Below are 12,880 nucleotides of genomic sequence, written 5' to 3' on the forward strand. Positions count from 1 at the left end.
AGGTATTTTCAGTCAGGTTTTCAATGTCCTAGGGTTCCACCTGGGGAAATTAATTCAAGTCTAATTCAGACCCTTGAGGTATCCCCAGGGCCATCATTTAAAAGTTTTCTTTGCTTTATTAGGTAGGGCTAGGAAACAGGACAATAAATTGTACTGGAAATTGCTTTGATACATTGCAGTGAACTCTGAACACCCAGTGTATTGCATTCATCCTTGTTACACACAGGACACTTGTACTGCATTCCCCCCCTGCTTAAATATTTGTCTAAGGTTTTATCTATGTAAATGTATCATTCTAGAAGCCTCCTTTAACTTTTCTTTCTCCAACTACTGGGAAAAAATAAAAGATCTTCAACATTCACAAAGATGTATTCTTTTCTAAATGAATGGACTTGGAATTCAAAAGAGGACAAGCATAAGAATCAGAATTGGAGCCAAAGAAATAGAATACTATACCCCCTGATCCCCCCGACAAAATAAAAGGCTCAGCCAGCCAACCAACCAAACAACAACAAAAAACCCCCATTGCTTGGGACTGCAGATGCAAAAATGAGGAGTGCTAAAAGGGGAAAATGGCTGGTAACTGTCAGCTTCGTGTTGATTTTAACAGTGTCAGTGTTAATGGCCAATAACTGTTTTATGATTCTGTGTTTATTCCATTAGTATTTTATATTCAGATAGTGGAGCTAAGATAGCACAGCCATTAACTGTGTACTTAAAACTCGTAACTGTGTCTTAATCCCCGCTTATCTAGCAGTGGTAAAATGAAGGCCATTAGATACTAGAAAACCTTGCATGGTATAAATGTTTTATAAATCCTGTATATACATTCTGAGATTTGGTAGCCAACCAACTAGAAGCATTGCTTTGTCTCATTTAGAATAAGGATTTTTTTAAAGAATAGAAAAAAGGCAAATACAAAATCTAAAACAAAAACAAAAACAACAAAAAGGAAGAAAGATTAGGAAGACAGCAGGCAAGTACAAGTGCAAAAAAATAAATAAGCAAAGCTACCTCCTGATTTTCTCAGTAATTGATCATTTGTTGTATAAACTGATCCTTAATGCTTGCTTCTCAGTTAGCTCATTTTTATTTAAGACACCGCCTTATTGTTCATTAACACTTTCTCCCCACTGCCCCCCCCAAAAAAACACAGAGGGAAAGATAATTCATTTTGCTTCTAGTTTGTGGCTGTTAATATTGTCATCATCTAGGGTCAGCTTCAAAATCCCTCTTTTCTTGGAAACATGGTTTAAAAATGGACACAGGAATACGAGGAGGCTTCGAGGCATGAGAAAACTTAAGAAATAAAAGAATTACAAAGGGCTTCAATCTCAAAGTGAGAAGAGAGGAACAGTTTCACCAGAGTGAAAGCCCAGATGTCACCAATCTTTCTTACCCTGGTAGTGTAAGCTGCTTCCGGATCATCCTCAAGCACTCGGGACATGCCAAAATCAGACACTTTGCAGACCAAGTTGCTGTTCACCAGGATGTTCCGTGCGGCCAGATCACGATGCACATAGCTCATATCAGATAAATACTTCATCCCAGACCCAATGCCACGAAGCATGCCCACCAGCTGAATGACTGTAAATCTGCCATCATTTTTCTGCATAGAAAAGGAGTGAGGAACAATCCCATTACCATTAGGCCAAATTAATTCTCACCAAGCATTTATTACTTGGATCTTTTTGGATATCTGTATCCGGTATGCAGTGAAACTCAACATGATTTCCAGGCCCTTCTGACCAAAGTCACTAATTCAGTAGCAGACTGGACCCTAGGAGCTGGGTTTGCTTCCTGTGACAGATGGAAATTATCCAACTGTAATGAATCTATGGCTCAAACAGCTCCACATTACAGGAATAAATCAAAAACTACCCTTGTTGAACACGGATTATTTAATAGCCTTAAAAATCACATCATTCTCGATTTCTCCTCTTCTTTCTTTGCTCCATTTAAAAAAAATCCACGAATACCACCGAACAGAACGAATACAAGGACTCTGTTAGGAGTCTTCCAAATACCAACATTCTTAGGTTTAATATAAAGTAGTCACATACCCTGAGGAATGCATCCAAGGAGCCATTCTCCATGTACTCTGTTATGATCATTACTGGTTTACCTAGAGTTTTCAGAAAGAAAAACACAAACCTTTGATGAGCACTGCAGTTAATGAGATAAAAATGGGCTGTGCACAATTTTACTGCCAAGACACCTGTCTTGTGTGATCTAATTTAATTAAAACAAGCCAAGCTTATGCCTCAGCTGTGGGGAGCTAGGAATGAAATATTAAAAGGACGACTAGGTTTAAATTCCATCTGGATAGTTAACCCTTTGGGTGGCTTGTTGACAAGGTCTTTAACTAAAGTGGCCTCTCGTATCCAGGGAGCAACATGAATGGATAATTGCTCTCTCAAGCAAAAGGGGAAAATGATAAATGGGAGGGCCTGTTTCAATGCCAAAATAATCTTTAGGATAATTAATTTATTTTGTCCCCAGAAGAGCCACTTGTAAGAAGCTAAGGACATCAATAGGCAGATCAACTTCTTTTCTTTATTTAGAGAAATCCGTGTTTCAGGGAGCAGTGGCTATGTTGAATCCTTCCTTATCCAGACACATCTTAAAACCAGGCATGCAGCCGGGTTCGGTAGCTCACGCCTGTAATCCCAGCACTTTGGGAGGCCAAGGCTGGAGGATCGTCTGAGGTCAGGAGTTTGAGACCAGCCTGGCCAACATGGTGAAACCCCGTTTCTACTAAAAATACAAAAAAAAAAAAAAAAAAAAATAGCTGGGCGTGGTGGTAGGAGACTGTAATGCCGCTACTCAGGAGGCTGAGGCAGGAGAATTGCTTGAACCTGGGAGGCGGACGTTGCAGTGAGCCAAGATGGCGCCAATACACTCCAGCCTGGGCAACGATACCAAGACTCTGTCTCAAACAACAACAACAACAACAACAAACAAACAAACAAGCATGCAACTTCTCTCCACTGTCTTGCTCAGCTCAGGGGCTCTGTCCTTTCTCTTCACTTTCCCTAGCTATGAATAAACTTGCTTTGGTCTGATTCTTTAAACTGCCTACCTCAAAAAACAAACAAACAAAAAAACCCAGAACAGTCAAAGGAAAGGTTCAGTAAATTATTTCATCTGAGACAGGAATTTAAATTCAGTACTAGAATATCCTGGTTCCCCCCATTCCGCAAAGAAATAAAAATGATTTTAAGCTCTGAGCAGAATGAGGTGGAAACAAGATTTTCACTGAACTCCTCTTTCTGAGGACTTTAGGACATAAGAATCATTCTTTACTTTCCTGCACAGGCAATGAGCTCAAGGTCTGAAATTCCTTCTTTCTAAAGGGTATTATTGCGGAGTGGAGGGTGGGAATCATGAATTTTTTTTTTCCTAAGAGAAGGATAAAACAGGTCCCTAAAATATTCCTTTGGGAGAAAATGAAATGTCAGTTTGATACACCAAAAAATATTATTTTATTTTATTTTATTTAGACTTCAGTCTACAAAAATGGGCTAAAATATTTCACCGCTGAAAAGCACCCATGATTATTCTAACGAAATACATTTTCCACCCAGTGATTCCATCAGCTTATAATTTCTGGCATATAGAGAATGGGGAAATTTTTCACTTTAGGGGCAAAAGTGTTGAAGAGTGCGTTTTTAATTCCATGAAGTCCAATATATCAATTTGTGATATTTCTTGATTCCTTGAGTTTTTGATGTTGTGTCTAAGAAATCACTCAGAGGCAAACACTTTTGTATTAGAAAACAGTACCATGGACATGTTATTTTCAAGTGAGGAAAGAAGGCTGGTAGAAAAAGTGGGAATCTTGGTGCAGACCAAAGGTGAATAAAATCACTTTTAAGTCTTTTCTCTTTGCCGGCAGGGGTGTGCTTGCCGATCCTCTATCAATATAAATAGGAAATGCTGAGTTCTCAGATTCATTTACCCTCTACATGTGTGACCACGGTTTTCTACTTAAAAAAAAAAAAAAAAGAAAGAAATTTTTTTTTTTTTTTTTTTTTTTTTTAAGAGACAGAGTCTGGCTCTGTGGCCCAAGCTAGAGTGCAGTGACAGGATCATAGCTCACTGCAGCCTTGAACTCCTGGGCTCAAGGGCTCCTCCTGCCACAGCCTCTTGAGTAGCTGGGATTCCAGGCGCTAGTCACCGAGTTCAGCTTGTGACCATAGTCTTCTGACAGAACAAATGTGCCTAAATGAGTTTTAATCAACCTGCCTCAATCAAAAGATACTTTGTCAACTAATGAGAAAGGGCAGCCTCTCATGGCTGTGCATTAACACCTCCTTGCATTTCACCAGATCCCTCTGGAGCTGTGGAGACTACAGGAGAGGATCCAAAAGCAAGGGTCATGCGGCGAATTTATGGTCCTCCTGCCAATTTCAAAAGTTACTCAAGTAACTGCTGGTAATGAATTCACACGCTTCCACTCTACCCTTTCACCCTCACACCTCCCTAGTCGGACTCTTGGCACCATCTTCACAATTTTTCTGCATTCCTTTTTCTGTTTATTAAAAGTATCCATTTGTCAGAACCTTTATGAGCTCTACAAGAGAAATAAAGACGAATGTCTCCATAAGCAGAGGGGCTTATAAAATAGGCCTGGGGCTGGGCTCTTGGATAGAGGAGTCTCCTTCCCTCCACTAGGCAGGGATGCAGTGGGGAGGAGAGGGGTGGGGGAAGGGAATAGCTTCTCCAGTAGAAATTTTAAATCATTTTAATTCAGTGACAACTGCATTATGCAAATGCATCCAGTCGTTTATAACAGTTACAGCTGTAATAGCTACGCGTTTTAGAGGCGCGGTGGGACTTTAATACAAAGATCCCCTGTTTCTTCTCTCTTCTGCAGAGGTGCTAGGAAAATCACTGTCTGCGACAGGAAAAACACCCTAAGCTGAACAGAGCCTCCTTTTTAGAAAATGGACCTGCAAAAGTATTTAAAGGGAATGTTATCTTTTAATTAAAGTAGTGAAGGACTCTGGGCGGCCCTGAAGGCCACAGGCAACAGAAAAATATCCTGTCTGTAAAACTAATCTCAAAAAGCAAATAGAGCTATTCTATGCTAATTATAGCCTTCACCTCAGGCAGAAAATTATATATCCTTCGCATCAAGGTTCCTTTTTTTTTTTTTTTTTTTGGTTTTTTTTTGAAAGATTCTGAAGATGGGGAAAGATGTACCTACTTCTTAAGACATAATAGCACCATTGAACACATATGAGGTTTTTTTCTGAAAAAATTTGCTATTGTGCTAACCACCCAAAATACTCTATTTCATCCCAAAAATAACCTTATAAGGCAAATGCTCTTTTTACCTCCATTTTACAGATGAGAAAACTGAAACAGAAAGATTGAACAAGCAGTCCAAGGTCACAAGCTGTAGTAGCAGCAGAGCTGGTATGCGGTCGTTTGTCCCCAGTCCAGTGGTTCTCAAAGTGCGATTCCCATACTAGCAGCACTGGCTTCACCTGTGGTGAGCTCTCTAGCCCTCCAAACTTACGGGCTGCACACCACCTGCTGAATCAAACCTCTGAGGAAGAGGCCCAAGAAACTGTCCTAACAAGCTTTCCAGAAGATTCTCATTTATGTTTGAGGACCTCTGAACTGAATAGTGTATACTTTCTCTCCCATTTTAGTTAACCACCTCATTTCTTCTTCCTAAGGATTTTGTACTTTGTGTCCCACTAGCCACCTGCCCCAGGCCTAATGTCTCATTTTTTCTTTTCTTTTTCCCTTTCTTTCTTTCTTTCTTTCTTTCTTTCTTTCTTTCTTTCTTTCTTTCTTTCTTTTTTTTAAGTAGAGACAGGTTTCTATTAAAAAATAGATTCAGGTGCCTCTGTCACCTGGACTGGGGTGCAATGGCACTATCATAGCTCACTAGGAATGATATGGACAGGAGGCAGGGAAATACTGGGTAGAAAACGGTGGTTGCATGCAAAGGCCCCACCTTCAACCCTGCAAACCATGGGCGTTCGGTTGGCACAGCTAAACTCCAGGGGAAGATTATCTTCCTATTCCTATTCCTATTCCTTCCCCTTTCCAGCTCCCCATTCTGCTGAGAGCCACCTCCATCACCCAATAAAGCTTACACATTCACCATCCTTCAAGTCCATGTGACCTGATTCTTCCTGGACGCCAGACAGGAACCCAGGTACCAAGAGGGGAGGGTGAAAAAGGCTGTCACCTAGACTCTCCACTAAGCTGGTTAACACTTAGCCATTTGCAGGCGGCAACTGCTAAAAGAGCATTGTTTGTAACATACACCTTCTGGGGCACCAGAGATCACTGGTGACCACTCACCTGGGCTCCTGCAGGTGCTAATCTGTGTGCTCCCCCTCCCACAAAAAGTTTGAGCTCGGTGGCCAAGCAAAACAAGCCACACCCCATTGCAAGTCCCACGAGGAGTTCAGGAAACTTACCCATCTCAACTGTAGCCTTGAACTCCTGGGCTCAAGTGATCCTCCTGCCTCGGTCTCCTAAGTAACTAGGACTACAGGTGTGAGAGATTTGTTTTTCTCTTTAACCTACCCTCCTCCGACCGCTTCACCCCACTGGGGTGGCTATATTGCCGTTACTCTGCACACGCTGAGTGAAGATGCTTTCCACAGATACCTTGAATCAAAGAAGAAAAGCCTTGGAGACATAGCCCCAGGCTTACCAGATCCTTGACTTGTAGGGTATATGAGGGCTCCTGGAACAGAGCCACCTTAAACAGGGACTGCCTCAGCTGTACTGTCTATGTGGCACTTTATAAGTTGGTCTTAGCCAGCCTTACAGACATATTCAGGGTTTGCTTCACAAAATGCATCTGTTGAGCTGTGTCGCATTTTAACTGAAGCGTGGTTCACAGGCTCAGTGAATGCTAATGGACTAAAAAAGGAAAGTTCAACCAGGTGTTACTGTAAATAGGTGCTGAACTGCAACAGCCATAAATCAGGCAGAGCAGACAAGCAAATCCCCCAATATATTAAAGATTCCCAAGCTTCACCCTCTGCATCTGGAACCAAAGATTCCAGCACAAGGTGTGGCCAGGTTTTGTTGTGCTTTATAGGAAAAGTCCTTAAATTTTATTTTGCTTACCATCTGCTTGTGCCTATCCTATGACAATCAGTTTGGCCTAGCAAACATCTGAAAGATGGCATGGCATACCAAAAATCTGCTATGTTAATTTCTCTCAAATCTCACACAAGCTGCCTTGGAGATTGGGTATCAGCCGAAACCATAGACCCATTTAGAGCTGACTACAAGATTAATGACTTGTCCTGCACTGATTTCCTCCTATTAGCAATCAGTGGGTCTGCGCCATCTGTCATTTCCCTGGAAAGAAAATGTGTGTTTAATTTCCCAGTAACTTCTAACTTGGCTTTGTAAAGGGGGTGACCCACGTACATTTAGTGACCACGCCTTCCAAGTGAATGATGTTCGGATGGTCAAACTGTCCCATGATGCTGGCCTCGCTCAGGAAGTCTCTCCTCTGTTTGTCTGTATAACCAGCTTTCAGCGTCTTGATAGCCACACAGATCTCTCTCTTGCCAGGCACTTTGAGACGCCCGCTGCATACCTCACCAAATTCACCTTTGGGAGAGAAAAAGAATCTATGATGGACCAGAAACACATTCAAGATGAAAGAATAATAGCTAACATTCCTTGAGTGCTTGTTACATGCCAGGCCCTGTGCTAGTGCTTTGCATAGATTATTTCACAAAATCCTCCATGCAACCCTGAAGTAGATGCTACTAGCCCCATTTTATTAGAGAAAACTAAGCCTTAATGAAAAAACACTACACAAAATCTTAGTTAGTAAGAAATAGAGTAAACCTTTTGAATGCAATCAATCTGATTTCAGATCGCATTAAGTTTCTCTCTAAGAATAGAATCAAAATTTGTACTAGAGTTCTTTATAACACGATATTTTATACTCAAGAAAAGGAAATTTCATGTATATACACACATAATATACTCACAAATACATTTACATAATCCACACACATATTTAACATCCACCAAGAAAACAGACTCATTAGCAGACAGACACTCAGACACTTACCAACTCCTATAACTTTTTCAATCTTAATGCAGGATGCGTCAATTTCTTTGGCAAATTCTCGAACTGCTTGGTTGGGATCTTCGTACGTAAAGGGGTCCACATATGTTCTCACACCTAAGTAATAAACACGATAAGTTGGCTGAATGTTTCTCAGGAACCACTAAAAAACATAAGTAGTTTAGGTCTAAAATTACAAAACATAGGAAAAGTCAAGTTAGCTGTACGGTCTTGACATACGAAAATGGTTAAACTCTTGCTCTGGTTTTCATTAGTGGGTAAACAAAATATTGTTAGCTACTTAAGAGGCTGCAGCTTTACTGACTTCCTGGAATGTCTTCACACTTCAAGGACAAGATTTTTAAAACCACCCATCCAATGGAGGAAATTTGGATTGTGTTTGTTGAATACTATTGTCCCAAGCAGTTGCTCATAGCTCCCTTGCGTTTGCATGAAGTCCTGCCCACTGCTTTCAGTTATCCTCCCTTAGGGAAGAAAATAGAAGCTTTTTAATTTCAACCAGCTCTTTCCACATGGTGTCACATTTTGCCCAATATCTGGATGAATTAAATATGTGACCGACAATTAACAAAATTAGATTAAATCTAAGTTAAAGTAGACAATAAGGTTAACATCAACTAGTTGATTTGAGAATACAGACTCTGTAGTGGACCTCCACTTCTTTTCTGTTTTGGAAAGACGGTGTCATAAGCAAAGATATTCAACTTTGCCAGAAAGCTTCAGCTAGAGATAACCATTGTAGCCTAACTGTGAATGGTCTGGACATCAGGAAGTACGATTCAGTCATATCTCATACTACTCATAAACTAAATTTAGATGTGTTTGGAGGCAGCCCAGTGACAGATATCTGGGCCAAGAGGCAGAAGTCATTGTAAAAAGCTTTGTCCTGGCATTTGCTCCTCTCCCTCCTGGAGCTGCTGGGACACTAGGACACAGAGGCTATGCAGGACACCAGTTGGCCCAGTCCCTTTGACTTTCCAAGCCTGTAGGTCTTGTCCTCATCCCAGCACCCTTGGTTAGGAATAAGGTCCTTAAACTGGCAATTTCTTGCTACTTCTTTTTAATAGATCAGCTTTTAAAAAAAAAACATATATCCCACGTAAAAACTGAAAAAATATGATTTTAGGAGGAAACAAGGTGAACAAATGGAAAGTTGTTAGACACTCCATATCCCTCATCACTTTATATGCTATAGCCAAGAAAATCTTCAAGATGAGTCTTGTTATTCCCAGTCCCTCTCCTTCTTCTATTTTTTTTTTTTTGGAGACAGAGTCTAGCTGTGTCACTCAGGCTGGAGTGCAGTGGTAGGATCTTGGCTCACTGCAACCTCCGCCTCCTGGATTCAAGCAATTCTCATGCCTCAGCCTCCTGAGTATCTGGGATTATAGGCGTGCATCATCATGCCTGACTAATTTAGGTATTTTTTGTAGAGACCGAGTTTTGCCATGTTGGCCAGGCTAGTCTTGAACGCCTGATCTCAAGTGATCTGCCTGTCTTGGCCTACCAAAGTGCTGGGATTACAGACATGAGCCACTGTGCCTGGTCAATCTTTCTTCTATCTTTCTGCACTAATATGTGAGAGACTTGTTACTTGTCGTTATCTAAATATAAATAAATTAAATTTAAAAGATCCCTTTCTCAGTCATATTAGCTACATTTCAAGTATTCAACAGCATGTGTGGCTATTGGCTTACATATTAGACAGTGCAGATATAGAACAATGTTATTTTAGAAAGTTCTAGTGGACAGCTCTCCTGGATAGTCACCAACCACTGTCCATTTAAAAGTCTTCTACCAGCTGGGCACCGTGGCTCACGCCTGTAATCCCAGCGCTTTGGGAGGCTGAGGTGGGCAGATCACGAGGTCAGCTGAGGTGAGGCTGACATGGTGAAACCCTGTCTCTACTAAAAATACAAAAATATCAGCCGGGCGTGGTGGCGGGCACCTGTAGTCCCAGCTACTCAGGAGGCTGAGGCAGGAGAATGGCGTGAACCTGGGAGGCAGAGCTTGCAGTGAGCCAAGATCGCGACACTGCACTCCAGCCTGGGTGACAAAGGGAGACTCCGTCTCAAAAAAAAAAAAAAAAAAAAAGTCTTCTACCTTGCTTAAGTCACTCTAGAGCCACTTCTTTGAATGTCTTCTTTGACCTCTTTGGAATATCAAAATTAAAATCCACTAAAAATTTATTGATAGTCACTAATTCTATATCACATATAGCCATTCCCTGGGAAGTAGCAATTACTATTACATTTCTTATTCTTTTCCTCATCCTCAAATTTCCAGCTTATATGAAAAAATTACCCATTTTAATTTTGCCACCCAGCTACAAGAATGAGCCAGCTAGACTGGTAACTTTCTCAGAGTAGAGGATAAAATACGGAAAAGTAAAAATCTAAAGAAACATCTCTACCTCATCCCACATCTTTAATCTTACCATCCAAATCGCCCATTTCAGTTTGACACTCAGGAAGTACATTATTGGGATAAGGAATATATTATATAACATTAATAGTCACGTAAATATTATTTGGACATGTTTAAACTAGAAAATGTGAGACAGGCTCTAAAAATAAAATTTTTTAATCCAATTTTTTTGTACCTTGATTCAAATGTTTCTCTTCATCCGCTTCTTGTTTGGCTTTACTGTATTTACTCCGTCTATTAAAATTTTTTAAAAAAGAGAATTATTTTCCTCAAACACCTAAGCTTTAACACATGCCATAAGACAAATTTGTTGCTACCGTAAGTCAGGCAGGTATGCTATGTACATTTCAGAGATGAGAAAACTGAGACTTACAAGAGATGAAATACTTGTCACCCGGGTAGTAAGTCATGGTTTTAAGCTCAAGCAGTCAGAGACACCTCCGAACCACAGTTTTCAACTGAGGTGTCTTACAATAGCTTAAAGCAAATGTTTTATAATATAATTATAATTCAAAATCTCTCAGAGAAAATTTATCTTACTGAAGATAAGTTTATTGGCTATTTTTCCATTTACATAAATGCACATGTGTGTATATATATGTACGTGTGTATATATATGTGTGTATGTATATATATATTTTAAATTTCCATGGGTAGTTCTGCGTAAATCAAACGGCAATAATGTTCAGTATGTGATGGGTATTAGTAAATATTATTGCTATAACCAGATAACTACTACCACAAAAATTCATTATCATATCACGTGATACTCTTGAAACAACACTTTTGCGGTCATTGGTTTCAGTTGCTGCATACAAATTCCCAACTTATTAATGAAAAGTTTAAAAGTAAGTATTTGCTTTGTACTGAATTATGTTCCCTAATTTGTAAAAAATGAGCAAGGGTAAAAATGAGAAGCTTTGTTTTGCTTTGCCTGATTCACTTTCAGTAAAATGGTGCATTATCTTAAACTTGGCATTCTGCTCCTACAACTTTTAATAGTGTAAATCTGGCTTTGTTATAAAGCTTTGTGGATTGGAAATCTTTAGTACACATAAATCTTCAATCAGGAATGTATATATCTCTCTTATACAAACTGGAAAATCAACTCAAGCCTTGGAAACCAAAAATATATATACATTGTGAATCAGGAGAATATATATCACTTAAAGGAATCAGAAAATCAACTCAGTTGATATTACAGCTGTCTAAAACTTGGGGAGTTGAGACCAAATTAGTAAATAAAATGTATACATTTATGTTTCTGTCAGAAATGTAAAATTTACACTGGAATTTATATCTTAGGTTTTCTTAGAGCTTCAAACACAAGGTAAGGCAAGACTCTTACAGAAAAAGAAACAGTGTCTGAGATGAGGAAAAACTCCCCCAAGGCCACGTTGTCTTGGCAGTGTGATCCTGTCAAAATCCTATACCCCAAACTCTTAAACTTTGAATAGGTAGAAAGGCAGATGATTATGACAAAGAGAGAACAACAGAGAACCTAAAGGAGCCAGGCAGTGCAACCAGAGAGGCAGCGGATCCTGGTCACATGCTCCAAGCTTCCCTCCCATATTCCTCTCCTAATTGTCAGCAGCCCAGGAACCAGCTCAGCAATCAGACCCTCAGAGCCTACAGATGTTTCTCTGTGTGGATAATTCCCTGGCAAATAATAATACCTTGCATTTTTACACTGCATTTAACTTTTCAAAGTGCTTTCATCTCATGTATTATCTCCTCCCCTAACTGTTTGCAAAGCAGGAACCAACTTAGCAAAACAGAGACTCCAGTGACGACAGCTAACTGTGAAGTACGGTATTTCAGTCCCAAATCATAAGCTTGCATTTTCCTTTGCATTTAACTTTTCAAAGGGTCTATTGTTTTTATTTATTTATTTTTTATTTTTTGAGACGGAGTGTCACTCTGTTGCTCAGGCTGAAGTACAGTGGCATGATCTCAGCTCACTGCAAGCTCCACCTCTAGGGCTCAAGCGCTTCTCCTGCCTCAGCCTCCTGAGTAGCTGGGATTATAGGCACCCGCCACCACACTCGGCTAATTTTGTATTTTTAGTAGAGACGGGGTTTCACCACGTTGGCCAAGCTCGTCTCAAACTCTTGACCTCAAGTGATCTGCTCACAGAGGCCTCCCAAAGTGCTGGGATTATAGGCATGAACCACCGCACCCAGCCAGAGTCTATTATTTAATTGCATCTTCATGACAACCCTATGAAAGCAACCAGGCAGACAGACACACGCTCAGTTTCCCTGTGGATGAGGATATGGAGCTGGGTGGGGTAGGGGGTGGGGAGCAAGAGGATCACCACGTGTTCTCCCAGCAAGTACAGGACTTTGTGGAAACCCTGATCCA

The 12,880-nt window shown here is 40.4% G+C and overlaps 1 protein-coding gene across 4 annotated transcripts in view; it reads right to left on the minus strand.

Moving 5' to 3' along the window:
- The window catches only part of EPHA4 (EPH receptor A4), a 157,048-nt gene that overhangs the window by 16,408 nt on the left and 127,760 nt on the right, over window positions 1-12,880 (minus strand). For all 4 annotated transcript variants that reach the window (XM_005574420.4, XM_065526159.1, XM_074008623.1 and 1 more), the window contains 5 exons: window positions 10,692-10,750; window positions 8,075-8,188; window positions 7,417-7,602; window positions 2,064-2,125; window positions 1,400-1,609 (listed from right to left, as the gene is read on the minus strand). In XM_005574420.4, coding sequence (XP_005574477.1) covers window positions 1,400-1,609; window positions 2,064-2,125; window positions 7,417-7,602; window positions 8,075-8,188; window positions 10,692-10,750 — 631 coding nt within the window. The remainder of the gene's footprint in view (window positions 1-1,399; window positions 1,610-2,063; window positions 2,126-7,416; window positions 7,603-8,074; window positions 8,189-10,691; window positions 10,751-12,880) is intronic.

The sequence above is a fragment of the Macaca fascicularis genome, chromosome 12 (genome assembly GCF_037993035.2).
Source record: "Macaca fascicularis isolate 582-1 chromosome 12, T2T-MFA8v1.1".
Lineage (NCBI taxonomy): Eukaryota > Metazoa > Chordata > Mammalia > Primates > Cercopithecidae > Macaca > Macaca fascicularis.